This window comes from Petaurus breviceps, unplaced genomic scaffold, assembly GCF_028583685.1.
Source record: "Petaurus breviceps papuanus isolate PSGF00001 unplaced genomic scaffold, PetGlider_PUasm1.0 91023, whole genome shotgun sequence".
Taxonomy (NCBI): Eukaryota; Metazoa; Chordata; class Mammalia; order Diprotodontia; family Petauridae; genus Petaurus; species Petaurus breviceps.
The window spans coordinates 6,921,262-6,948,699 of record NW_027187398.1 but is presented as its reverse complement, the minus strand read 5'-3'; the positions used below and the strand labels follow the sequence as shown (position 1 = coordinate 6,948,699).

The 27,438-nt window shown below is 39.4% G+C and overlaps 1 protein-coding gene across 1 annotated transcript in view; it reads left to right on the top strand.

Annotated features, from left to right (window-relative positions):
- NUP210L (nucleoporin 210 like) overlaps positions 1-27,438 on the top strand; it is a 118,554-nt gene that overhangs the window by 73,989 nt on the left and 17,127 nt on the right. Inside the window, exons 21-35 of the mRNA XM_069078190.1 lie at positions 3,356-3,484; positions 4,133-4,260; positions 6,803-6,935; positions 7,153-7,215; positions 7,551-7,730; positions 9,101-9,181; positions 9,274-9,405; positions 12,284-12,442; positions 17,361-17,452; positions 17,757-17,931; positions 18,794-18,969; positions 19,885-20,102; positions 21,887-22,023; positions 25,181-25,307; positions 25,737-25,886. Coding sequence (XP_068934291.1) covers positions 3,356-3,484; positions 4,133-4,260; positions 6,803-6,935; positions 7,153-7,215; positions 7,551-7,730; positions 9,101-9,181; positions 9,274-9,405; positions 12,284-12,442; positions 17,361-17,452; positions 17,757-17,931; positions 18,794-18,969; positions 19,885-20,102; positions 21,887-22,023; positions 25,181-25,307; positions 25,737-25,886 — 2,080 coding nt within the window. The remainder of the gene's footprint in view (positions 1-3,355; positions 3,485-4,132; positions 4,261-6,802; positions 6,936-7,152; positions 7,216-7,550; positions 7,731-9,100; positions 9,182-9,273; positions 9,406-12,283; positions 12,443-17,360; positions 17,453-17,756; positions 17,932-18,793; positions 18,970-19,884; positions 20,103-21,886; positions 22,024-25,180; positions 25,308-25,736; positions 25,887-27,438) is intronic.

Here is a 27,438-nt window from a genome sequence, read left to right as displayed (position 1 = left end):
TACACACATTCACATATGTATTCATATGCCCATATACCCTCATATATAGACATATATATATATATATATTTCTAATTCCTTCAACTACTGAGAAAAGTTTCATAAGTAACAATTATTGTTTTTCCATGTAGGAATGTTAATAGTTCAACTTTGATAAGTTCCACAATATATCTACTATGTTATTGTTTTGCATTAGCCACACATGTACAACCTATACTGAACTGCTTATCTTCCCAGTAAGGGTGGGTGACAAGGAAGGAAGGGAATGAATCTGGAATTGAAAGTTTTAAAATCAAATATTCAAATATATATATATGTATATATATGTGTGTGTGTATGTATATATATACACACTATTATTAATACCGTCTTACATGTAATTGGGAAATAAGATATACAGGCACGGAGGCATAGAGATCCACTGGAAAAGTCGAAAGCAGTATGGGAGAAAATATGGAAGAGAGCAGATTGGAGGAGGGGATATCCTGTGGGACTGCTATTTCGGGGAGGTGGGTAGGGGAAAAACGGGGAGAAAATTTGTAACTCAAAATCTGGCGGAAATGAATGATGTAAATCAGAAGTTAATAAAGCATTAACAACAAAAAAAAAAACTTTGATAAGTTCCTTAGGATTTCTTTTCCCTGTTTACCTTCTCATGCTTCTCTTGCTTCTTGTATCTGAATGTCAAATTTTCTATTCAACTCTGGTTTTTTCAGCAAGAATGCTTGAAAGTTCTCTATTCCACTGAATGACCATATTTTCCCCTGAAACATGATACTCAGTTTTGCTGGGTAGGTGACTCTTGGTTTTAATCCCAGCTCCTTTGACCTCCAGAATATCATATTCCAAGCCCTTTGATCCCTCAGTGTAGAAGCTGCCAGATCCTGGGTTATCCTAATTGTATTTCTACAATATTCAAATTGTTTCTTCCTGACTGCTTGTAACATTCTCTCCATAATCTGGAAATTCTGGAACATGGCTATAATATTCCTAGGAGTTTTCTTTTTGGGATCTTTTTCAGGAGGTGATCGGTGGATTCTTTCAACTTCTATTTTGCCCTCTGGTACTAAAACATCAGGGCAGTTTTCTTTGAGAACTTCCTGGAGGATGATTTCTAGGTTCTTACTTTGGTCATGGCTTTCAGGTAGTCCAATAATTTTTAAATTATCTCTCCTGGATCTATTTTCCAGGTAAGTGGTTTTTCCCATGAGATATTTCACATTGCCTTCTATTCTTTCATTTGTTTGGATCTGTTTAACAGCATCTTGATTTCTCATAAAGTCATTAGCTTCCATTTGCTCCAATCTAATTCTGAAGCAATGATTCTTCTCATTGAGCTTTTGAGATTCTTTTTCCATCTGGCAAATTAGGCTTTTTAAGGCATTCTTCTCCTCATTGCCTTTTTGAGCCTCCTTTGCCATTTGAGTCAGTCTGTTTTTTAAGGTATTATTTTCCTCAGTCAGGCTGTTGACTCTCATTTCATAATTTTCTTGCATTGTTCTCATTTCTCTTCCCAATTTTTCCTCCACTTCTATTATCTGCTTCTTAAGGTCCTCTATGGCCTGTAACCAGCTTATATTTTTCCTTGAAGCTTTTGGTGCAGGAGTTCTGACTTCACTGTCTTCCTCCTGTTCCATGTTTGCTCCTTTTGTCCCCAAAATAGGAGTGTAATGTTGGAATCTTCTGTCTGCTTTGTTTCCTTTGCCTGCTCATTTTGCCACTCAATTACTTGACTTTTGGGCTTTTTGCCACAGTAGGACTCTGCCACCAGACAAGGGAGCTTTTGTCCCAAACGCTGGGGTTTTCTCAGCTGCCAGAGGTATTAGATGGGTGCCCTCTCTGAGGTCTGCAAGCTGGACACACACCCCAGGACCTCCACCCTAGACTGCAATCCAGATCCAAGCAGGTTAAAGCAAGAGTGATTACTCCTAAGACTGGTGCTTGGTCCCCCTACACTCTGCAGGCCAGGAGCTGAAGCTGCCACGTGGCACTGGCTGGCTGTGCCGGAGTCTCAGCGGCTTCTCGCCCCAGGGGTAAAAGCCAGGCACTCCCACTTACTGTTCCCAAAGTCCAGACTGCACTGGCCTCTCACTTTGTCCTTTGTGTCTATGTGTTGATAAATCTGGAAATGGCCACAGCTGCTGCTGATCTGGAGTCCCTCTGGCCGGTGGCTGGTCAGGCCTGCCCCGGGGCTAAAGCCTTGGTGTGGGGCTGGGCTTGGCTCCCAGAGAGCTGTGCTGGATTCCTGCCGGCCTGCCTGGCTGTCCTCAGAGGGAGGTTAGCTTCTCTGTGTCATTTTGTGGGTTCTACAGCTCCAAAGTTTGTTTAGCGTCCCCTTTTTACATGGATTGGGGAAGGTGGAAGCCGGAGCCGCAGGAAGGTCATGCTTCTACTCCTCCATCTTGGCTCTGCCCCCACAACAACTGTCTAAGTATTTGAAGGGTTGTTAAATACAAGAGAGATTAGATTTAGGATTATTGATTTGGAGTTGGAAGAGACCTGAAAGAACTGATCCAAGTCCTTCCTCCTTAATTTTACACATGGGGAAACTGAGCAAGGCCCAGAAATGTTATAAAGCCATACCATCAGCAGAGCCATGATTTGAACAAGAACCTCTGACTCCAAATATGCTGTTCTTTCTATTATGCCACATTGCTGATTAGCCCTAGCAGGCAAAATCAGCAGAGATTCTTAGAAGTTGTGGGGGGACTGGTATTTAGGCTCCACAAGTGTGGTGGCTGGCCTCAGGAATCACTGCCCTCTGGCCTCTAAGAGGGACCTTCAAAGAAAGACCAGATGACCACTTCTCAGGTATGGGGCAAGGGGTAAACGTAGGACTGGATGGCTGCTGAGATGAAGTGGACAGGATCTGTTTCCATCTGGGAAAATGGCACGCAGTGTGGGGAAGTGGCATGTAGGAAAAAAATGAACTCCTCTTTGTTCCTTCTTAGCAGTGCTCCTGAAGAGGAGTCAGACCTCAATTAGTTGAATCCTCTCCTCCCTTTCACCCTTATTAAGGAAGCAGATCTATTTCTAGTGTATAACTATTATCCTACTCTAAAATCAGCTCCATTCATTATCATCTAAATGTTAAGTGTTGTATTTTGAAAAGCTTTCCAGAGATATTTACCTCCCCCCTGAGAGTTTACATCACAAAAAAGTCATATACAGTTATTAAGAAGTCTTTCTGTAAAATTCAGTTATAGTTCCTTTTGTGGGTAGAACAAGATCAATCAGTTAATCAACTTGCGTTTATTACGCATCTACTATATGCCAGGTACCATGCTAAGACAAAATGTTCCTTTTTGTTTGGGTGAGATCTATTCATACCCCTATACCATCTCATTTATTACAGGTGGTTCCATTACATCCTGGGTTTCTCACCTTGGAGGTCTATGATCTGTGCCTGGCTTTCTTGGGTCCAGCGCTGGCCCACCTTCGAGTGTCAGACATGCAAGAACTGGAGGTGGACCTGATTGACAAAGTAATCACCATCACCATCACCATCACCACTTGAGTGGTCATCAATTCCCATACCAGTAGTTTGCTACTGGGCCCACATACTAAGCATGGGGAGTTAATTTTTAAAAATATGCCATAGCCTCTGCTTTTTATAAAGAGATGAGATGTGAAAACTAAGTTGTACTGAAGATGTGCATGGAATCAAAGAACAAATATTAAAAATAGTATGCAGAGATTAGGTTGCTTTGGTTAAAAGAAGCAGGCAGGCAAAATGTAATGTGACCCTGGCTCTTCTTTCACACCCCCATTGCACCACTTCTACGGCTTGGGTCCTCACAGAGATGAGGTTAATGCGGGCTCTTCTGTGCTTTGACACTTCACATTAGGTAGTAATAATAATAATCATAGCTGCTTTAAAGTTTAGAAAATACTTTACATGTATTATCTGATTCATGCATTACAACCACCCAGTATGGTAGGAACCACTAGTATTCTTTTTTATACAGCTGAGAAAACTGATACTCAGTGATTCATGTGGTCATGTAGTTAGCAAGTATCAGAGGCAGAATCTGAACCAAGATTGGCTTGACTCCAAGTCCATTACTCTACTACATCATGGTACCTTTTAACCAAAAAATACTCAAATCTACCATTTTCTCTTGACTCTCAGGTTGAGATTGGGAAATCTGTATTAGTGACAGTGAGAGTTCTCGGCTATTCCAAACGCCCATTCCTAAATAAGTACTTCAGAAATATGGATCTAAGGCTTCAGTTGGCCTCTACCATTGTCACACTATCGTGAGTATCATTATCAGTTTTCTCCCTATTTTAGGTTTCTCCTCACTACTAAGAAACTCTCCCTTTCACATATCCTAACTCCTTAGAGTTATTTCTGCCTTCTGGTTTCTGTTTTGCCATAAAACTTTTCAGTTCCTAATCTTCCTTCTTACAAAAATATTCATATGACTGTGGCACCCCATCTGGGCCACTCCCCAAACTTAAATTCACAGTCACAGGAAGCATCCCCAAAGGGTGGCTGTTACTCTTGGGTTCTAAAGTTACCCCAGAGGTCACTTTGTAAACTATAGCTTCTGAGACCCTACTGGTATACTTCCATTAACAATCATCCAGGAATCTCTAGGTGGCACAGTGAATAGAGCACTGGCCCTGGAGTCAGGAGGACCTGAGTTCAAATGTGGCCTCAGACACTTGACATACTTACTAACCATGTGATTTTGGGCAAGTCACTTAACCCCAATTGCCCTCCAAAAAGCAAAAAAAAAAAAAAATCATCCAGTAGCACATCAGCTCTTAGCAAAGGCACTTATGAAGGTGATATAAAAATAATAGCTACAAAATAGCCCCTCAGGGGCAGCCAGGTAGCACAGCGAATAAGAGCACCGGCTCCAGTGTCGGGATGACCTGGGGATCAAATCCAGGCTCAGATACTTAGCACCACACCCAGAAATAACTGGCCGTGTAACCTTGAGCAAGTTACTTAACCCCGATTGCTTAAAAATTAAAAAAAAAACAGCCCCTCACTTCATAAACCTGTGATATGTTCTCCTACAAATGTTCATGATGTCAATGGGAAGAGTGGAAAAAAACTTCAAGTTCAGTTGTAATAAGGTACATATTATATATAGGGAATGCAGGTGTGCCAAGGCAGCTCACAGCTCTGGTATTACTGGTATCAGGACCTAAAAGGCCTTTTTCCCTGAGGGGAGGCCCTCTCTGCCAGTCAACTCTCAGGTGTCAGAGCTGACTCTTGGGTCCATAACCAGCTGTCTTCCTTGAGGCTGGGGAGGGAAGGGGGTTGTGTCACAGTTCTGGGAGTTCTTTCCAACCTCTAGTAGCCACTATCTCCCTGTGGCCATGTTTCTGCTCTGCTCCCTATGTGTCAAAAATTGGCAAATGCTACAAATTAGGACTTGATCTATTGTTTTGTTGATTGTCTAGGCTAGGGGTGAGGAACCTGTGGCCTTGAGGCCATATGTGGCCTTCTAGATCCTTGGGTATGGCCTTTTGACTGTGTCCAAGTTTTATAGAACAAATCCTTTTATTGAGGAAAAGTTTGGATATCAAGAACAGAGGACAAAGAATAGTCCAGTTTGGCTGCAGCCCTCTCACTGGTCTCCCAGTCTCAAGTCTGCCCTCTCCAAGCTTCTGCTCATCTGCCAAGATGGTTTTCCTGAGGACATAGCTGGCCATTCAGTAAACTCCGATGGCTTCCTGTTACCTGCTGGATCAAATATAAACTGTTTGGTACTTAAAGTCCTTCACAGCCGAGGGTGGGGAACCTATGGCCTCGAGGTCTCATATAACCCCCTAGGTCCTCAAGTTCAGCTCTTTGACTAAATCCCCTTAATAAGAGGACTCAGTCAAAAGGCCACACCCAAGGACCCAGAAGACCACATGTGCCGGGAGGCTGCAATTCCCCACCCCTAACCCAGCCCCTTCCCATATCTCCACTCTTCTTGTACTTCACTCCCTTCTACACACACTATGTGGTTCAACTTTACTGACCTTGCTGTGCTCACACATGACCCTCCCATCGCCTGACTCTGGGCCTTTTCATTATCTGTACTCTATATCAATTAAAAAATTTTTTAAAAAACACATTAAATGCTTACTCTTTTCCAGGCACTGTGCTAAGCACTGAGGATACAAATAAAGGCAAAAAATACTATCCTTACCCTCAAGAAGCTTACATTCTAATGAGGGAGACAGCATTGTGAATAACCATGTATACCCTGAATATATATGGAATAGATGGAAGGCATACTTGGAAGGAAGCCACTGGCGGTTGAGGAAAAAAGTCAGAGGAGTAATATCAAATGTTATACAAAGGGTTAAGGAATTTGACAGGAAAAAGTCTTTGGAATTTGCAACAAGGAGGTTATTAGTGATGAGAAAAACAGGAATTTCAGTAGATTTCTCATTTCTGTAGAAGTACTTTGGGCAAAAACAGTCTATGTTTATAGGTAGCTTTGCTGGTAATCCCCTCGTAGGTAATAGGAAATACATGATGATTAGATGGTTTACCATTCCTGCCAGTTTGAGATGGGGCCTAATTATGTATTTGCTTATATGGTTGTTATCCTCTTAGCACTCCAGGACAAACCACTGCTTCTCTAGAGTTTCCTGCCATTGCCCAGAAATGTATCTTGGCTTTGGACATTCATTTCTGGTCATTAATCTTTGGCATTCTCTGAAGCTGTGAATAAGCAGGATATGAAGATTCTGGCAACTTGCCTATCTAACCAGGAAAGCCCATAGCTTGGATACTACCGAGATAAAGATCTCTTTCATCCCCTTGTGCAATATTGGATCTCTGCAGATTCGTGGAGGAACAAGATGAATACTCTGAAAGCTATATTCTCCGAGCTGTCACCATTGGGCAAACCACATTAGTTGCTATTGCCAGGGATAAGATGGGAAGAAAGTTCACATCAACCCCTCGACAGATTGAAGTAAGGAAGCCATCTGGCCCAAAATTCATACTTCATTCTCCTTCTGGGCTTGTGGTCTAAGTTGCCCATCTTTCTGTTATTGCTTGCTCTTTTTGGAAAGAAAACCCTAAAATGTCCTTTAGTAAAAAAAAAAAAAAAAAAAGGTATCTGAAGCCTGAGCAGTTGAAAAAAGAACCTGACTTAAATAATTATTTTCCTTTTGGTTCTTTCTCCAAAGGTGTTTCCTCCATTCAGACTTGTTCCAGAGAAAATGACACTGATTCCAACCAACATGATGCAGGTAATCATAAAGGCAGAGAGGGAGGAGTGAGACTCACTCCTCCCTCTTCTTATGGGCTTCCTCTACTCTGTTCCACACCTCCTTCTAACAGGATCTGACTAAGAGGAAAAAAGAACATTTTCTCCTAACCCTGACGTGAATAGTGTAAACTGGCACTTGAAAATCTCTGAGCTATTTCCAGCTCATTCATTTACTCTCCAACTAGTTTAATTAGCAATCCACTGGTGTACATGGGAAAACAGGTGGTGAGGGAGACAGAGAGAAAAACTTGGGAAGTAGAATGTGTATTCTTTTCATCCCCCAATTGTTCATTGTTATATTTAAATGAATTCCAGGTAATGTCAGAAGGTGGTCCCCAGCCTCAGTCTATCATTCACTTCTCCATCAGTAATCAGACTGTGGCTGTTGTTAATAGGCGAGGGCAGGTCACAGGACAGGTGGTTGGCACAGCTGTGGTCCATGGCACCATCCAGACAGTAAATGAAGATACTGGCAAAGTCATTGTGTTTTCTCAGGTACATCTTTGGGGTTCTCCACTTTTTCCCTCTCCCTTTACTTTTTGCCAATATTGACATCATAAAAAGATGTCTTCCTTTTCCCCCTACCTGGCACTCCTCAAATGGGCCTGGGTAATGTGCAGTGTTTATTTGAAAACTTACAGCACCCACAGCATCATTTTTTTTTGTTTTTTTGTTTTTTGTTGCTTTTTGGAGGGGGGAAGGCAGAGCTATTGGGGTTAAGTGACTTGCCCAAGGTCACATGGCTATTAAGTATACATCATTCTTAATATTGCAAAACATGGCATGTGCCCCAAAATAATTTCTTGTTTTTCCTTCCCAAATAATAACTTTTGTACTTTTTTAAGAAAACATCATAATTTTCCAATGTATTGCCTTATTGAAACTTCCTTTGTAAAAGAAACATTTTAGTCATCTGATTATTTAAGTCACCTCATCATGCAGTATAGGCATTGTTGCATGTCTGTAGCCCCTCCAGGGTATGTTTCTTCCTTTTTTTTTTCTGTAACAAAAGTTGTCCCCTATACTTTATCTGAGTTGGGCTTCTTTTTGATTATCTTTTCTTTTGCATTATTGTAGTCATTAAGAATATCATTCTCTTAGTTCTAGTTTGCATCATAAATCATATTTCTAATTTCTTACAATAAAATAATACCCCAGAACCTTTATATACACCTCTCTTTGGTCAGTGAGGCCCTTCACAACCTGGCCCCAATTTAACTTTCCAACTTTATTATTTATTATTCCTCTTCCCTCTATGGCCCAATAAAACTCAACTCACAGATGACATTCCATGTCCCCTCCCCATGTCTTTGCACAGACCATCCCCCATGTCTAGAATGCTTTTCCTCCTTCCTTACCTCCTTTTCTGAGAATCCCTCATTTCCTTCAAAACTCAACCTTTCAACTTATTTTATGTAATTATTCATGTATGTGTTATCTCCTCCAATAGTGTGTAAGCTTTTTGAGGGAAGGAACCATTTCATTTTTGTCTTTGTATTCCTAACACCTAGCATAGATCCTGTCACATAGTAGTCATGTTGACCAATATAGTATGTTTGTTGATTGATAGATCACAATTTGGTCAGCCATTCCACAATCAATGGACACTCACTTTGTTTACAGATTTTTTTTGCTACCATGAGGAGTGCTTCTTTTGACCTTTTGTTATTATAGAAGACCTTTCCTTTTGTCATTGGCTTCCTCCTCAAGGAATTTCTTAAAGAGAAAAGTCACATTCTCAGCCCTAATTGGTATTTTGAGCTTTGCTTCTACTACCAAAATTAACATTGTTATTAGAGCCCTCACCCAAGCTCCTCTCTTCACTTCTTTCATAATCTAAATTTTCTTTTCACTTTACTGGACAGGATGAAGTTCAGGTAGAAGTTGTCCAGCTTAGGGCTGTAAGGATCCTTGCAGCTGCAACACGTCTCATCACAGCCACTGAGGTGAGTACTGGGCCTCACTTCTCACTGAAGCTGTCATTCCACCAGTGTCAGCTGGGTGGATGACCAGTATTATGATGCTTTTTTTCTATCAGATGCCTGTCTATGTCATGGGGGTAAGCAGTACCCAGACTCCTTTCTCCTTCAGCAATGCAAACCCTGGACTCACATTCCACTGGTCAATGAGCAAACGAGATGTTCTAGATTTGGTACCCAGACACTCAGAGGTATGTGTTCATCCATCATGTCACTGTGTCAGAATCTTGTTACTATTATTGTTATTGGCACATTAGGAGCTTAGGTTAACTCTTATCCTACAAACTATAAACCTTGTTGGCAGAGAAGCAAATGATGTCAAGAAGAAAAAAGTTATGTAGGAGCAACACGTTGTCTAAAAAAGCTTATTGTTAAGTGTTTTGTGACATAAAAATTTCTGTTGCACAGTCATAGAAAAGTTTGTCACTTTTTTCATGGTATCTGCCTCCAGCTCCAAGATCAAAATCTTCATTAGGAATACTGTGAGTTTTTGAGTCAAAGTGATACCAATTGTCTTTCCTATTTATGACGTTGAGAAGGATGTGCTGATTTCTTTTCTGGTTTGGGAACTTATTCAGTATCCTATAGTTATAGTCAAAGTACACTAAAGTTTCCTTGTGCTAAACATGCTTTCTCAGCCAAAAATAAATAAGCTACACTAGCCCAACTCTATTCCTTAAAGTGCTATTTTTGTCATAATTCTAGGTATCCTTTCTCTAGCTTTAACTGACTTCTCATCGTATTTCAAGAGAGTTGTTTTTTTGTCAGAAAAATAACATGATTCTTGGTCATCTGTCTTCTCCTATGCTAGAGCCATTTAAAATAGATCTATATTTTAGGTTAAATAAAGCTATTGATTTATTATTCCCCTGTGAAACAAAAATGTTTTAAAATAAAATTCTAAGGGAAAAAAGGCAGAAAGTTGGCTTGTGACTTGGTAAATAGTATTGAGCATATCTTACAGAAAATAGATCTCATGGGCAATATTTCTTTTAATTTTTAAAATTTGTAAACAAATAACTATATTACAATAGTAGCAAACTATGAAGACCAAGTATATATACAGAGTTGTTGTAGTATTATAATCAAATAAAATGCAGTGAAGTTAATCAGACACATTTGATAACAGATTTCATCTTATTTGTGCCAAACAGTAGTTTGGCAAAAGTAGTAAGCAAGATAGAAGAACTCATAGACCATGATCACAATTTTACCTAATCTATACCCTCTCCCCCAATGACATTCTGATCACTCTGATTTCAAGGGTCCAGACTTAACTTCCAGGACTGAGTTCAAGTCAGAGCTGGGCCTCCAAACATGAAAAGCTACAGGAACTAGAATTGTGGGAACATCGATGGTGTGGCCAAAGAGAAAGGAAGGGAATTGGGCAAAGCAAAAGGGTGGAGTAGGCGGACAAACGGCAGAACCTAGATGGACAGGCCTCTCTACTTCTTGGACAGGAAGCCATCTTCCTCTACAGGGGTAATGATCCTTCTCCTTTCACTGAGGAACAGCAGTGAGATGGGTGACCCAGGCCTTAGGCTCTAAACAAAAAGTGGCAGAAGGGGGAGCAAAGTACCGTGACTTGGAGGAGAAAGGACAGGGAGCCACCAACACTCTCCTTTTCTATCCCAGAGTAAACTAGTGATGTGATTTCGGAGCAATAGGAAAATCCCTCCCAAACTGACTAAAATTTCACCAATTAAAGATTCATTTGAGTTCACAAGAAAATAATCCTGGAAAAGTTAAAAGGAGATATCAGTCATTCCCACTTTAGTATAAATTCATTTAATGGATACTTTCCTCATCCTTTGCTTGGCTTTTAAAGCATTTCACAACCTGGCCCCTTCTATATTTCCAGTCTTTTTATACTTTACTCTTACACTCTGGGTCCTCTAGCCATCCCTCATACACAACAGATTCTCCATTTCCTGACTCTGCATTTTCACTGGCTTTCTCCCATGTCTAGTACTATTTCTACCTCTCCCAGCAGGATTCCCAGGCTTCCTACAAGACTAAACTCAAATCCTGTCTTCTGGAAGAAGCCTTTCCTACCTACCCTCTCTGTTAGTGCCTTCCCTCTGAGATTATATCCCATGTACACATCTTGCATGTACATATTTGTTTCTTCATTGTTGCTCTCATAATTGTGTATATTGTTGTAAGCTCTTTGAGGACAAGTACCTTAATATGCCTTTCTTCTTTGTCTATGCCTAGTACTTAACACAGTACATGGTACATTGTAAGCACATAATAAATGCTTATTAATTGACCTAGCTGATATCTCTGTACTGAGAGCCTGGAAATTTCAATGGAAGAATAGTTACTTTTTCAGCACTCTGGGAGAAAGATAAAATGTGTGTAGCATTACGGGAACTGAGATCCTGGGAAGGAGGGAAGAGAGGACACCAAGAAGGAGGGGTAAGAGAATTCCAGAAAAGAAGACACATACTTCAGAATTTTGCCTAAGGCTCACGCTGCCCTATAGTTTCTTTTTTTCAAGAGACTAGATAGAAGTAAGTCCTTCCCCTAACCAGGTACGGCTTAGACTCCTTTCAAGTCCTACCACAATCGCTATCGTTCGTACTACTGTATTGCCTTCCTACCAGAATTGATGAATACAGAAAGGGAAAGAGGGAAGCTAATTTCTGTAATCCTGAAACTTAAAAGTTTCCCACTCAGCTATGCCCCTGCCTCTCTCTTCAATTTTAGTGACAGATTGCTTCCCTCTCTTCCCTGATGCTATTGGAAGAACTCATCACCATCTTCATCTACCAGCAAACTGACTTTATTAATGTGGAGGAGACATAAAAATTATTGTGCAGCACATGTAGAAACTATTTATATATTAAGATATTTTATGGAATGAGGCAACTCATCGGCAAAGCTGAGAGGGAACCATGATTAAGGGACTGTGACAAAGAAACAAGGACAAAAACAAGGTTTTGTACTCCAACAGTTAGAGTTACTTATTTCCAACCTATATTCTCCCCTTCTTTTCATTATGGTAGCTAGGAAATTGCCCAGGGTTTTGTTGCCCTTGAACATTTCTTGTGCCATCTCTACTAGGTTTCGCTGCAGCTCCCAGAAGAAAATAATTTTGCCATGGCAGTCCATACTAAAGCGGCAGGGAGAACCAGCATCAAAGTCATTGTGCGCTGTATGAATATGTCTTCTGGACAATTTGAGGGGAGTTTATCAGAACTATCAGATGAAGTCCAAATTTTGGTAAGTGCCCAGACCCAAGGAATTTCTTCATTCTATATTAACAGAGGCATAGGAACTTACTTTTTCATCATCCTTGGAAATTTGTTCCAAATAGAAATCTAGAAAGAGGTAAAACCAGGAAGGTCTCCAAGATAGGCTTCTGACCCCAAGATCTTTACCATTTTTTTGCTCATGTATTCCTTATAGGCTATTTCATTTCTGTGTCTAACTCATAAGGCTTAGTTCACCACAAGAACATAAACAACATATGGGCCCAGAGGAGGTGAGAGCAAGGAAGGTAGAGTGGCAGAGAGCCAAGTTCCTGAGAGGGTATGGATCTGTGTCTCTCACAGGTATCAAGGTTTATTGTTCACATTTGTTCCCATATGTAGTTAACCACAAAATATTCTAACACAATGAGAAGATAATACATAAAAAAATTCTTAGACTGAAGCCAAATGCTCTTATTTTTAAAACTCAAAAGAAAAATGCTACATTTCAGATATCCTTTTCCTGTTCCTAAAGGACCTGGGATTAATTTTTTGGGAGGTGCGGGGGGGGGGTCTGTTAGTGCAAAATACACTCATATACAGGTCAAAAGACCTAAAGACCTGGTTTATTAAATGTTATTCTACCTCTTTCCAGCCTTGTAACCTTACGTAGCAAGTCACTTAGTCTCTCTAAGTCCCAGTTCCTTTATCCATTTAAAAAAATCATAAAGTTAGCTTTCCTGACTATTTCACAGAATTACTATGATTATTAATGATAAGGTTTGCACAGGTGCCTTAAACCGAAGGAATCCTGGTTGGTTTTTTACCTTTTCTGGTGCTTAGTGCTTGAAGAACTTTTGAGTCAATCCTAAATTATATGATCTTCCTTTATTAAAAAGAGATTGGGGCCAATCAGAAAAGAAAAACAACTTTTGTTACACATTGGGGAAGGGACTATACCAGATTAAGATTCCCAAAATATTATTTTATATTAAATGATTAATTTGAAAAATCAAGAGAAGTGTGAAGAAATTTGTATAAACTCATACAGAGTGAAATAAGCAGAACCAGGAGAACAGTTTACAAAGTGACTTCCACAATGCAAATGAAAAGATCATTTAAAGGAAAAACAAATATTATTACATAATTGTTTTTCCTCTTCACAAGGGAGAATTAAGTCTTCCTTGATAAGATAGGAAATGAGTGATGGAAAACAAAATATATCTGCCCTACCTTTCCTTTTTTGATCCTTCTTTCATTTGATGAGCATTTATTTTATCTTAACTGAAATTTAAAGAAAGCCAGGAGGCAAAGATGGTACTCCTTTGAAAATCATTTAATCTTTGATGTTAAAATTTGTTGCAGATGATGAAGAAATAAAACAGACTATGGTGAATTTAAGATTCTCCATACAAAGTCAGCATATACTTGATATCTGGTGGTGACTTTAGTGTGGAGATTGATATAGGGGAACATGGTTCAAACTAGATAGGAAAATATGGTTTGGGATCAAGAACTGGGAAAAAAAAAAAAAGCTTGAAGACTATTCAGAAGCTCCCTAGACTTGTATATCATGAACACTTTGTCCAACTCAAGAGAGTCAGATGATGCTAGATGAAATAACATCACAAAAAAATAAATTTTATTTTAACAGACATAAAACAACTGGTTACTGATTGAGGAGTTGTTTTTGAATCTGCTGTTCATGTCCAGTAAGATCATCAACCAGTTAAAGGTTGAAATCAGTACTAATACAACAGGGGTAAAGAGTTTTCTCCACAGAGTATCTGCTTTACATTGTACTTAGTAATGGCAAGGCAGATAGGTAAAGGACAGGCAAAACACATATGCCCCAATAGTTGGGCAACCAGTCTTTCGTGTCCCTCCCACATAAGCCCTGCAGGAATGACTATTCAAAGTGTACTCCCTCTGTACGCCACCAGATGGTGCTCTGAGTTCGAGCTGTACCAAGTCTCAGCACAGCCCTCTTGCATATGCACAAACAGGACTTACTAGGGTCCTCTGCTTCCCAGCAACTAAGCCTGAGTTCAGTATATTACAGACTAAGGGTGTGAATGCTTTTCCTGACAATTCATAGTTTAACAAATTGGCTCAGCCCCCATCTCATTTGAGATTATCTCTTTTCTACTAAGCATGACTTAGAAGTAATATTTATTTACATATTGAGTGTATTTTACTCAATTAAATAAAAGATAGAAGGAGTAGCATTAAAAATCTTGAATTGCTGACAACCTCCTAGTGAGGTCTGAAATCTCATCTTCCAGACTCTTTATTATAGTGAAAATAATTATTGTTGACTTTAAAATTCTTCTGGGGTGACATTCTTTTACTTCTAGTAAGTGTGCATTTTCAGCTTTCTTCTGTCAGGTATCCTCATTAGAATCAGAAAGAGAATGACATCCCCCATCATGGCCATGAATGCCAAGTAGACTTGGTCTCAGAGTCACAAAGTAGGATAGAAAAGAATTACTGCCTTACCACTATCCTGGTCACTATCTTTTTCTGCCTGACAAGTAAATATCACCCACCCCAATTACTGTCAGGATCGTATTCAATTCCTGGCCATTGGTCAAGCAAAACCTGAGGTCTGACATGTCAGTATTCTGCTTACTAGAGGTTTTTATCTTCCTATGGTCTAGCTGAGTGCTATCTTTCCCTTATTGCTAGACTGGCATCTTTCAGTATCTTTTATTTTTTTAAGCAATTGGGAATAAGTAACTTGCTCAAGGTTACACAGCCAGTTATTTCTGGGTCATCCCGACTCTGGGGCCGGTGCTCTTGTCGCTGAGTCACCTGGCCACCTCCAGTATCTTTCTTACAAAAGAGATGACTATGTCTCAATGTCCTCTTCATAGTGTAATGCCTTTATGTTAAATGTCCTTGGCAGTTCACCTCCACCTTTCTGCTTTTCTCTGACACCTAGAAGTGGTAGGGATAGAAAACACTGAAAACCAGAGCACTTATAGCTACAAATAGCTGCCACAATGAGGTGTCACACGAAATTAGAAGAAAATAAAGATAGGAAAAAGATACTGTGCATGATTATAGTCACTGCAGTCTGACCTATTTTTAAAAGGGGGGGGGCAGCTAGGTGGCACAGTGAATAGAGCTTGGAATCAGGAGGACCTGAGTTCAAATCTGGCCTCGGACACTTAACGCTTACTAGCCATGTGACCTTGAACAAGTCACTTAACCCCAGTTGCCCTGCCCTCCCCACTTCAAAAAGCAAAAAAGAAAGAAGAAAAACCATAGACTGAAAAATTGGACAGAAGTAAAGAATGTGATCATCATCATTTCTTAGAGAAGTTTTAACATTGCAAAACAGTCACCAAAATGAGGAGCCCAAAAGATTCCATAAATTACCTTATTCAGCAAACACTTGGTTTCTTTGCTAAGTGGAAACAGCCAAAGAGGATGGTTTATAGTATGATGTTATTTACAAAATATCATATAGGGTGACAAAAGACTACAAATAGTATCACTTTTTTTGTATTTTGGACCTCAAGAAGCTTACATTTTATTGATGATTAGTACGTGGGAATGACAATATATAAATGAATAAACATGTACTCCAGCAAATCTGTGTTTTAGAACATGCTCTTAAATTCTCTGGGCATTTTACTTATTCATATTCTGGCTAATTATCCTTTATGATTTCTTGTTTAAGCCTGTTCATACTACCACATACTTCTCCATTGCTCTCTGGCAAGCCTCTTTATCAGTTCTTCAAAGATTTTAATGTTCCATGCCTGGTAACCATCCAGGGATATCAGAAAAATATTTTAATGGGCCTTCATTTGAGGAAGAAGCTTGGGGTCTTTAAAAGAACTTTGCAAATTTTCTAAGACAGTAAAATTAAATCCTGCTCAATTCTGAGCCCAACATATTGTCCATTTTGATGTCTGTCCAGTAGGCATTCACAAATATACATATGTGTACACATGTAATATATTCACACACATTAGTCCATAGAATAGGTTGGGGATAATCCCACAATGAGATCAGTCTAACCATTACCACTAGGAAAAAAATATGAAAAATACTTATTGCTCATGTTAGAGTAGTGTAGTTGGACTTTCAGAGATTGTGTGAGCATGGGGGGGGGGGAGAGACAGAGAGAGAGAAAGGAGAGGGGAGAAGTGAGGGAGAGAGAGAGGTACTGCAGGTAAGATAGTGAGCTGGGCTTAGCACCGAATAGGAACTAGAGAGCAGGTTGCATCATATATGGGAAATTATGCAGCACTTTTAAGTGATTCAAAGCTGCGTGTTGCTACAGAAGCACATATTTCTAATCCCAGTAGTCTCTTGATGATGCTCTGTGGCTATAAATCATACAATATTATGTTGTTAGAAAAATCAAAATTACATATGACCCAGACAGCAGTGAAAAGAGGCCAAGTGATTGTGAATCAACAGCAGCACATTACCAATAATCATCTAAATATGAGGCGTAATGTAAGAGACCTCAAAGATATGTATAACTGGAAAAGGAAGGGGGGCTAGTTGTGTGATGAAAGTGAGGGAAACAGACAGACGGCCCAGCTGTACACTGGGACAAATAAAGCAGTAAAAATATTCCTGTGACACTTTAAGGTTTGCAGAGCACAAACCTGATATGTTTTTTATATGTCCTCTCACTCAATATTCATAATGACCCTATGAGGCAGGTACTCTCATTATCCTAGATAATACAGATGAATAAAACTGAGACTGAGAGATTTTAAGTGACTTGCCAGGGCTCACGCTCATGTGAAGGGAAAATAGAGGTATATAACTTTGTAGCTGTCATTATGAATGAGGAAGGGATTGGTCTCCCTGATACCTACCTTGTATTAAAAAGTTTTCCAGATTTACATGAATAGATATCATTGTGGTGAAAATGTTTCAGTCTGTATTTTTAATTTAAAAACAATGCTTTCTTATTGCAGGTGTTTGAAAAGCTCCAACTTTTTTGTCCAGAATGCCCAGCAGAGCAAATTCTGATGTCTATGAATTCTCAGCTCAAATTACATACTAACAGGTAGTTAAAAGGAAAAGAGAGCACTGTCTGGTAACTTTTGCTTTAAATAACTTCTGCAAGATATTTGACTCAGGCAGACAACCCCTGGGTACGACTTGTAAACATACTTCATAAAGGAATTTTATTTTGAAAACTTTAGCACAGTGTAAAGGATGGGCCTTTACCTGAGGCCACCAGACATCCTGGAAATGGGATAAGCTTCTAAGTGTGCAATCTTAGAAATAATCCTAAAAACTTTTCTCATTCCCGTCTAGTTAAAACAGAACCTAACTGAAGGCCTCAATTTAATCTGCCTCTACCCTAGGGAAGGAGCTGCCTTTGTAAGCTCCAGGGTTCTCAGGTGTTTCCCCAATTCTTCTGTCATCGAGGAGGATGGCCAAGGGCTCCTGAAAGCTGGTGCTATCGCAGGTACTGCTGTATTAGAAGTCACTTCTCTGGAGCCTTTTGGAGTCAATCAGACAGCTATAACTGGGGTCCAGGTGCGTTCAGGAACATATGCTAAAATTCTATGTGACTACATAGTGTTAAAACTGTGTCCTATAATTAGGACTGTAAGCTTTCTTAGTATTTGGTATCTTCCTTAAAGAGCATGGTTAAACAATCAGGACGAGACTGATTCTGGCAGATGTTATTAGCTGACAGGTAGCAAGGAATGTGAGAGACCAGGGTAATAAGAGGACCTACCAGCAAGCCAACCTACCATGAGATCCATTAGTTTCATTATAAACAGCTGTAGTGAAAAATGTCCTTTGACCTTTTTTTGTCTCTGTAGCCCCACTATGTCACATAGTACCAGGCACACAGTTAAACACTTAATATTTTCTGAATTGAATTAAAGGGTAAAACCATGGTCCAAAATACACTTTTGTCATTAGAATCACTGAATGTAGATCTGGAAGGTCATTCAGTCTAACTTCCCACCCAGTTCAGAAAATACTTTGATAGATTCTCATTTAATAAATATTTACTGAGTATAGACTGTGTAAGACCCTGTATTGTGGAGGATGCAAAAATGTATAAGACTTAAATATCCTTTCAGAGCCCTCAGAGAGCATCCAGCCTTTATTCCTAGGCTATTATATATATATATATATATATATATATATATAGCTCTAATTGTTATAAACTTCTTTATGACTTAGAGCCACAGTCTTTATTGTCTTTATATGTAAGGTATGCATGCTGTCCAGGCTCCAGATAACCTTGCTCCTTAGCTGCCTAGATTGAGAACTAATCGTATTTTCCTTTGAAGAGCAATACCACTCGTTCTTCTTTATGTGTCTTTGTTTTGATAACATATGCCCCCCCTTCTACCTCCTGTTCCCTGCTACACTCCCCCAGGTAGCACCAGTGACATACCTGCGGATGAGCACCCACCCCAAACTCTTCACTGCTCCAGGAACAGTCTTATCAGCATTTCCCTTGGGCATGTCTCTCACCTTCACTGTCCAGTTCTATGACAGCATTGGAGAGAAATTCCACACACACAACACACAACTGTACTTGGCCCTGAACAGGTAGGGAATTCAGAGCATCATTCAGTCCCATGCTCAACTTCCAAGTAAATTTGTTCCATGTTTTACAGCAAACCCAACTGAATTCCTTTTTATGTTACCCATCTGAACTCTTTTGTATGAAGCTAAGAACATGACTAAAAAGACTTAAGGATTTTAGGATGGTATTTTAAATAGAAAACTTTTAGGATGAGGTAGTTTGCCATATCCCAGTGCTTCTGAATTCAGAGGAATCAGATGACCAAGATTCCTTTTTAAATTTTTACTCAATAAATTCCATCATCAAAAAGCTTTTATTAGGGGTGGCTAGGTGGCACAGTGAATAGAGCCCTAGCCCTGTTCAATCCAGCCTCAGACACTTAACACTTACTAGATATGTGACCTTAGGCAAGTCACTTAACCCCAATTACCCAGCCTTCCCCCCTCCAAAAAGGGGGGAAAAAAAAGCTTTTATTGACCTCTTATGAGTACTGCTATGCTGGATACTATATAAGGAAATTTTATCTGTTCCTTAACATCTAGTTGTTTACTCTCTAAGATGTTAAAATTCCTTCTAATCCCTGAACTACTAAATGCCATGTGGTATCCATCTGCCTCCTAGAGCAGGATTCTGTTCATCCATTTTTAAAGATGTCTCCTTCTCAGCTTGTGCTGTGAATAGAGCACTGGGCTTGGAGAGAGGAAGACCTGAGCTCAACTCTGATCTCAGACATCTACCAGCTGTGTGACCCTGGGCAAGTCATTTCACCTTTATCAGCTTCAGTTTCCTCAACTGTAAGATGGGGATAAAAATAGCACCTACTTCCCTGCTGTTGTTGTGAGGATCAAATGACATATTTGTAAAACACTTAGCACAGGGCCTGGCCCATGGCAGATCCTTAATAACTGCTTGTTCCTTTCTTCTCTATCTGCTTTCAGAGATGATTTATTGCTGATTGGACCAGGGAATAAGAATTATACTTACATGGCACAGGCTGTTAACCGGGGAGTGACACTTGTTGGGCTCTGGGACCAGAGACACCCAGGCATGGCTGATTATATCCCTGTCACAGTGGAGCATGCCATTGAGCCGGACACCAAGCTTATCTTTATTGGAGATGTCATCTGCTTCAGTACTTACCTCGTCAACCAGGAGGGTTTGTATCCCCTTCCCATTACAGAGGATTAGAAAGTAGCCTAATTCTGAAAGCTTTTTCCCATCTAATGCAATCCAACAAGCATATTTAAGTTCCTACTACATGCAAGGTACTATACTTGTCCCCTAGAACCAAGAGTCCTAGCATTTCTGAAGATGGGACTGGAGAGTGGGTGGGCATAAGCAGAATCACCCCTTTCTTTATATTTTGGGACTTTCACATCAACTGGTACTTCTCATTTTTCTCTGTAGCTACTCAGCCTATGGCATTTTATTAAATATTTGTTACCTGGTGCACAGTGCCTAGCACATAATGTGTGTTTAATAAATGTTTCTTGAATGAGTGAATGAATGACTGTGCATAGCCCTGTATTGAATTTCACTAAAAGCTAAACAGTCACTGTTTTGGCCATTGCCTGTCTACTTCAAGCGAATATACTTATCTTTTATCTCTAACATGCCTTGACCCCAGACAGTGGGTATACTCTGAGAAGAGTAGTAACTAAGGATGTGTGGTAGAGAAATAAATTCTATGGGCAGCAGCTATTTGATCCTAATTCAAAAACTTGTCTTTGTGTGTATTGGATGTTATAGAAAAAAACTGAAGGCTCGATTTCAATCAGTATTCATTTTGATAGGGTTTGGGTTCTAATGGGGGAAAACTACTTAATGTTCAACAAAGAGTTTCTCTCTTTAAAAGTATCATTGAGTTAGATGAGATCACAACAAAACAACAGAAGGGGCTGACTGGCCTTGCTTGACTCTCAACAAATCTAACATCAGACCTTGGATGGGAAGATGGAAGCTTCCAAGAAAGACTGAAATGGGATACAGTTTTTAAGAGTTTAGACTCTGCAGTTGCCTATGGGAATTCTATGTGTCCATAGCTGCATTGGGGAAAAGCATTGTGATGATGAGTCTGGTTTAGCGAGGACTCCATTTTTAACATTTAGTGCAAAGACAGCTGTTTTGGGTCCAAATCAAACCTCAGCTCCTCTGAGAGCTGAATTGCCTATGACAACTGCATAGGACCAGTGGACACAAGTCTGCTTCTAGATTAGAGAGACTGTGATTAAAATACTTCTGTAATAAGACAATCATAGATTCCTAGAAACTGGTTTCTATTGTTAATGGACAAGAGGCTTCTTTTATCCTCACTTATTGTGCATGTTCTGGAGTTTCCCTTATGTTCACGATGACTCCCACTATTCTGAATGGGTAAAGCAAGTGGCCACATGACAGCTTATGTCATCTAAAGCAGTCTTCCATATTCCTACAACTTCTGGAGATTTAAGGCAGAGTATACAAGCAGGATTTTCTACCAACCCCCTTTTTTTCCAGTCTTCCCAATAGTTAAGTGCAAAGTCTTAAAGCATATTAGCCCTTGACAGTGTCTGAAAAAGTGTAGCTAGAGAGCTCTCTCTCTCTCTGGAATGCATAAATACCCTTTCTTATCCTTTGTTTTGGGGAGGAAAGGGGAAGGAGAGAACGTTCTCCAGCTCACTAGCCTGCCTTATTATCCTAAAGGCCAATAGGTCTTATTTTATTGGGGAAAGGGGAAGAGGAGGTAGATAACAGTCACAAGAACAAGGCTTTCAACAAAATAGAATATATCTTTCCAGAGGATAAATGTACGTTCTGTGCCTAAGAGGTTTGGATCTAGAACCTCCTGTGTCAATTCTGTGAATAAGGCTCGGGGATCAAGGTGAACAGGAAGGGTTCTCTTCCTTTGAGGTACATTTAGGGCTGAAGTCCAAGGGCACTCTTTTTGATTATTTTTGCTAGGTGAACCTGGGATATGGATGATTTCAGCTGATAATATTCTACAAACAGACATCATTTCTGGGGCAGTAGTAGCCAGGAGTCCAGGAACTGCAACAGTCTTTTATGACATTCCAGGAGTGGTGAAAACCTATCGAGAGGTAAATCTTTTAAACACCAGGGGTTAAGAGATTGATTACTACCATATGTCAAAATAATTGTTGTTCATTCTTTTTCTTGAAGAGAGCCACTGATGTGAGGATGATGTCTTGAAGTACAGTGGCAAGACAAAAGTCATGATTGGCAATGGCCCTGCCAAAGTAATATACCATTGATTCCACCCTATCCAGAACAAATCTAGTCAACATTATCTAATTTTGGAATTCTTTGTATTTTTATTGAATTTGCTCCAGAGAAGGTATACTCCTCCACAGAAACTTTAAGCAATAGAATTAGCACAGTGGCCAGAGTTGATATCCCTGGCAGGAAAAATGGAATGATACAAAGAAACAGAAACTTGAACAGAGGAGACTCTTAAAGCCATCATACTTTCTTTATAGAAACATGAAACAGCCATTGTTAAGAATCTAACCTTTTAAGATGCAATAGAAATAACTTGAACTAAGGAAACTGAACTGAGCAATTATTATAACAATTAGACATTTGTTAGCTTACTGTTATCATTAATATTCTTCTTGCTGATTACTTTGCGAGTTTTGTTTTTTTTTTTAGATTTTGTGCTTAGGCCAGTGGTTTAGCTCTTCATTTTGTAGATAGCAGTGAGAGTTAGAAAAAAGAAAGAAAGAAAGAAAGAACTAGGCAGAACTTATACTAGTCCTCCTGTCTGTCACTGATGGGTTTGATATGCTTGGGCATGTGGGTTTACTTCCTTGAGCCCCAGTTTATCTATACAATGCATCTAGTGGGATCCTAGGAACTGGAAGAGACCTGGGTCATCTAGTCTAATTTCCATATATCCTTGATGTCTGTTGATATGAGGAAAGCATTTTATAAGCTTTACAATGTTATAGAAATGTGAGGAGTTGATATTGTTATTGGAAGGTAATAGCATCCTTAGAGGTAAGAAAGAGGAAGCGTTTCAGGTTTCTTTTACAAAAATGCCATGTAAGTTAAACAGATTATTGACACCATTATTATCATTATCATCCATTCAGTTTTTTTCATTCATTAGAAAAATATTTGAATGCCCACAGTATAAGGTAATGCTAGACCAAGGAATGTAATGCAGAAGAGAATAAGCACAGTTCCTGCTCTCAAGGAGCTTAAAGTCTAGTGGAGTTGGGGCATGGGAAGAGGTGGAGCAGGATCAATGCTCAGAGAATGAGAATGTAAGGCAGATTGTGATATGTGAAAATTAAAACACTATTGAGCTCTAGAGGAGGGAGAAATAATTTTGTTGAGAGGAAGGTCAAGGAAGTAGCATTTAAATTAGAACTTGAAGGATGAAGAGGATTTTGACTAGTGGGAATGGCAGGGAGGAGTGGGGGGGAACCCTCTAGGCAGAGCAAACAGCATGAACAAGACCTGCTTTCTAGAATGAATGTTGTATTATCTTGTCAAAAATCAGCAGCCTTTGTGGCAACCAGTTTTGTGGTTCCTATAAAGGTAATTTGTAGATAGAGGAACTGATTTTTTTCTTAAGGATAAAGTGATACTAAATAGGATTGACCTTTTTATATTTTTATTCTGAACTTAACAAATATCCAATAAAATGGGCATTTCCATGTATATATGGTGGAACAAAAAAAAGGATTATACATGAAACTGTAGATCTGTTTTGTACAGTTTGCTTTTCTTTTTAGGTATATAAAAAAATCCAGTCTGTAATTTTAAAAGCTGCATTGATTGTATTTCTTTGTGGCCTTCCTTCTGATTTCTTCTCTGCATTAAAAAAAAAATGCTCATTGACTTGCTTTTCTTTCCTTCTTTGTCCTTTCTTGCCTTCCAACTTTTTTTCTTTCACTACCCGAATCCTGTTTCCCCTTGCCCTCCTACTTAGGCAAGAAAAATAAATCCCATATTGTCTGTGTCCAAAAACGTATGTCTGGGGTGGCTAGGTGGTGCAGTGAACACAGCACCAGCCCTGGAGTCAGCAGGACCTGAGTTCAAATCCAGCCTCAGACACTTAACACAAATACTAGCCATGTGACCTTGAGCATCAAAAACATGTCTTATTCTGCAACTTGACTCCATCACCTCTTTGTCAAGAGAGAGGTATCATGTTTCACCATCAGACCTTTGGAATCCTGGTTGGTTCTTGAACTAATTAGAGTTCTCAAGTCTTTTCAAGTTGTTTTTCTTTATAACATTGTTATTGAATAAATTATTCTTCTGGTTTGGCTACTTACCTATGTATCAGTTCATACGGTGTTCCCTAGGTTCTCTGAAGCCATCCAATATGTCATTTTTTTTTTTAAGCAATCAGGGTTAAGTAACTTGCTCAAGGTTACACGGCCAGTTATTTCTGGGTGTGGTGCTGAGTGTCTGAGCCCGGGATTCGATCTCCAGGTCGTCCCAACACTGGAGCCGGTACTCTTACTCGCTGAGCCACCTGGCCTCCCCTAAGCAATTGGGGTTAAGTAACTTGCTCAAGGTTACACGGCCAGGTGTTTCTGGGTGGGTGCTAAGTGTCTGAGCCCGGGATTCGATCTCCAGGTCTTCTCAACACTGGAGCCGGTGCTCTTACTTGCTGTGCTACCTGGCCGCCCCCAATATGTCATTTCTTATGACACAGTAATATTCCACTATATTCATTCACTGTATTTTGTTTAGCTATTGCTCAATAAATGGACTCCCCTTTAGTTTCCAGTTCTTTGCTACTACACAGAGAACTGCTCTAAATATTTTTGTACATATGGGTTTTTTCCTCTTCTTTGATCTTTTTTGAGGGTATTGTCCTGGTAGCAGTATAGTTGGACCAAAGTTTACACATAGTTTAGTGATTTTAGGGGGATAGTTCCAAATTGCTTTCCAGAATTACTGGATCAGTTCAGAGTTACAGCAGTAATCCATTATGTGATTGATATTTACATGAAAATTGAAAGATTACAAAGATTTCCTTTACATACATTATCTTATTTGATCCTCACAACAGCCTTAAGATGGAGGTATTAGGTATTATTATTCTCATTTTTTCAGATGAGGAAACTGAGGCTCAGAAGGGTAACATGACTTACCCATGGTCAAACAGCTGCTAATGACTATCAAAGGCGAAATTCAAACCCATGTATGTCCTGAGAAGGGGTATTCCAGTAGAGGTTTGTGGAATCCCTGATTTTTCCTTTGTTTTGGTGACAGGTGGTTGTTAATGCTTCTTCAAGATTAACTCTCAGCTTTGACCCCAAGACCTACCTTACCAATACCCCTAATTCAACTGGATTCAGCCTGTTCATCACTGCAGGCAGGAGTGGTATTAACCTCAAAGGTCAGGAAGGTGTCTCTGGATCTGTGTGAATGCCCCCATCTTTCCTGTCTCACCCTGGTTATTCTCCCCTTTGAGCAGATAACCCCAAATCCCTTTACTCTTCTGTTTCCTCTCCTTTACCTAGGATGAGTAAACAGCTGAATAAGTAAGTCAGAGAGGCTTGTCTCATCGAAATAGGGGAAGGAGGAAAGCTATGAAATCCTTTTCCCTAGAGATGTAACAGACAGCTGTTTGTCTTAGACAGTTGTAACCCTCCCTGAAGGCAAGAGGTAGAATACATGACATTTGAAAATTTTTATTTTGTCATCTTTCCTTGGTTGTGTTTATTTCAGTGACTGTTCTAGAATCAAATGAATATGATTTGTGTCTATTTTTTCCCTATGAAAATAGGGTTAGTAACTTATTTATTCATCTCTTTTTGCTTACTAGGTTCCTGTACCCCAGCTCAGGCCTTTGCCATCAAAGAAATACTTCTTCCTGAGACACTCATGTTGTGTCACATACAGTTTAGTAATACAATGTTAGACATGCCAGCAAGCAAAGTTTTCGATGTTCATTCAGATTTCAACATTGATAAAGGTAAGCTCTGACAATTATGGTCAGTTTTCCTTTTCTGTTTGCTTCTTCATATAAGTTATCATCTCCTCATTGAATAGAAATTACAGTGTTCCCCAGTATCATCTGAGATACAGCAGGTAGCATAATATTCAGTTAATATTTTCATCAAGAGCCTACACTGGAAGCTCAGTGCACATTATTCATGTTTAAACTCTCCCAGCCTGGCCTCCAGGATCCTTGTACTCACTGCCCCCTCTGTCCCACTAACCTCATTTTTTATCCTCCAAAAACAATGAATGACTCCAGTGTCTTTGCCTTTGCTCCTCTTTTTTTTTTACACCTTTCTTTACTCCTTTCCATTAATCCATATAATTCATTTCCTTCAAAAATGAGTTCATTTCAACAAGTGTTTGCTAAGTACCTACTGCATACATAACCTGTGCGAAACAGTGAAGGAGAGACACAAAAATTAAAGATAGCTGATCCTAGAATCAGGAAGTCCTCAAATCCAGCCTTAGATCCTGGCCAAGTCACTTAACCTTTATTTGCCTCAGTTTCTTCAGCTGTAAAATGAGAATAATAACAGCACTTACCTCACAAGCACAGAGACTGGCAGCACATGATAGGTACTATATACTTATTTCCTTTTTTTATTCTCCATGTGCTGTAGTACCTAACTCACATATGTGTGATGATACACACAATACCACTAAAAAAATATATATGATTAAGTGCCAAAATGAGCGAAATAGCTAGTCAAGTGCTTCAGGAATTGGAAGAGGAAAACAAATCCATATTGGAATTGACTAAGAAGATGGTGTCTGAGAATGGGCTTTGCATTTCTTAATGCTACTTAAAATACCTGAGTAATAAACTGGTTAGTGAGCTGGGATAGAGGGCAACAAAGATCTGTATTATTTGTATTTTGCAAATCTCATTACAAGGGCTTTTAAAATAAAAAGGCCTGAGGAGGGAGAAAAATGCCTATGTACTTACACCAAAATAGATACTATAGAGTAGCTATGATAAAGAAAGAATAGCAAAAAAAAAAAAGAGAACTGATGAACTCTGAGTGCAAACTATATATATAATTTTCTCATGTTCTTTATTTTTCTTGCTTTTTTAAATATGGATAATATAGAAATATGCTTTGCATGATTTCACATGTAGAATTGATATATTGCTTGCTTTCTTGGTGAGTATCAAAGACAGTTGGGGGGGAGAATTTTGAACTCAGAATTTAAAAAGAAAAAATCTTTTAAATAAATAAGTAGTAAATTAAATATTTTTAAAAAGAAAGTAATCAGGACATGCAGAATTTCATTAAAAAAAAAACAAAACTCAAGAAAGGATCCTGAATAGTGAAACCTATGGCTTCAAATATTCATATACAGATGATCAAAGTTTAAGCAATAGGCAAGATCTCTAAGCCAGAGAGCTCAATACAAGGAGCCAAATTTTACCTAAGAGGTGTCACTGAGACAAGGCAGGATGAAACCCATGACCAAATATGACTCTGAGAAGGGTATATCTTATTCAAAAGAAACAGGATAGGATAAGGGCAAGTTGGCAA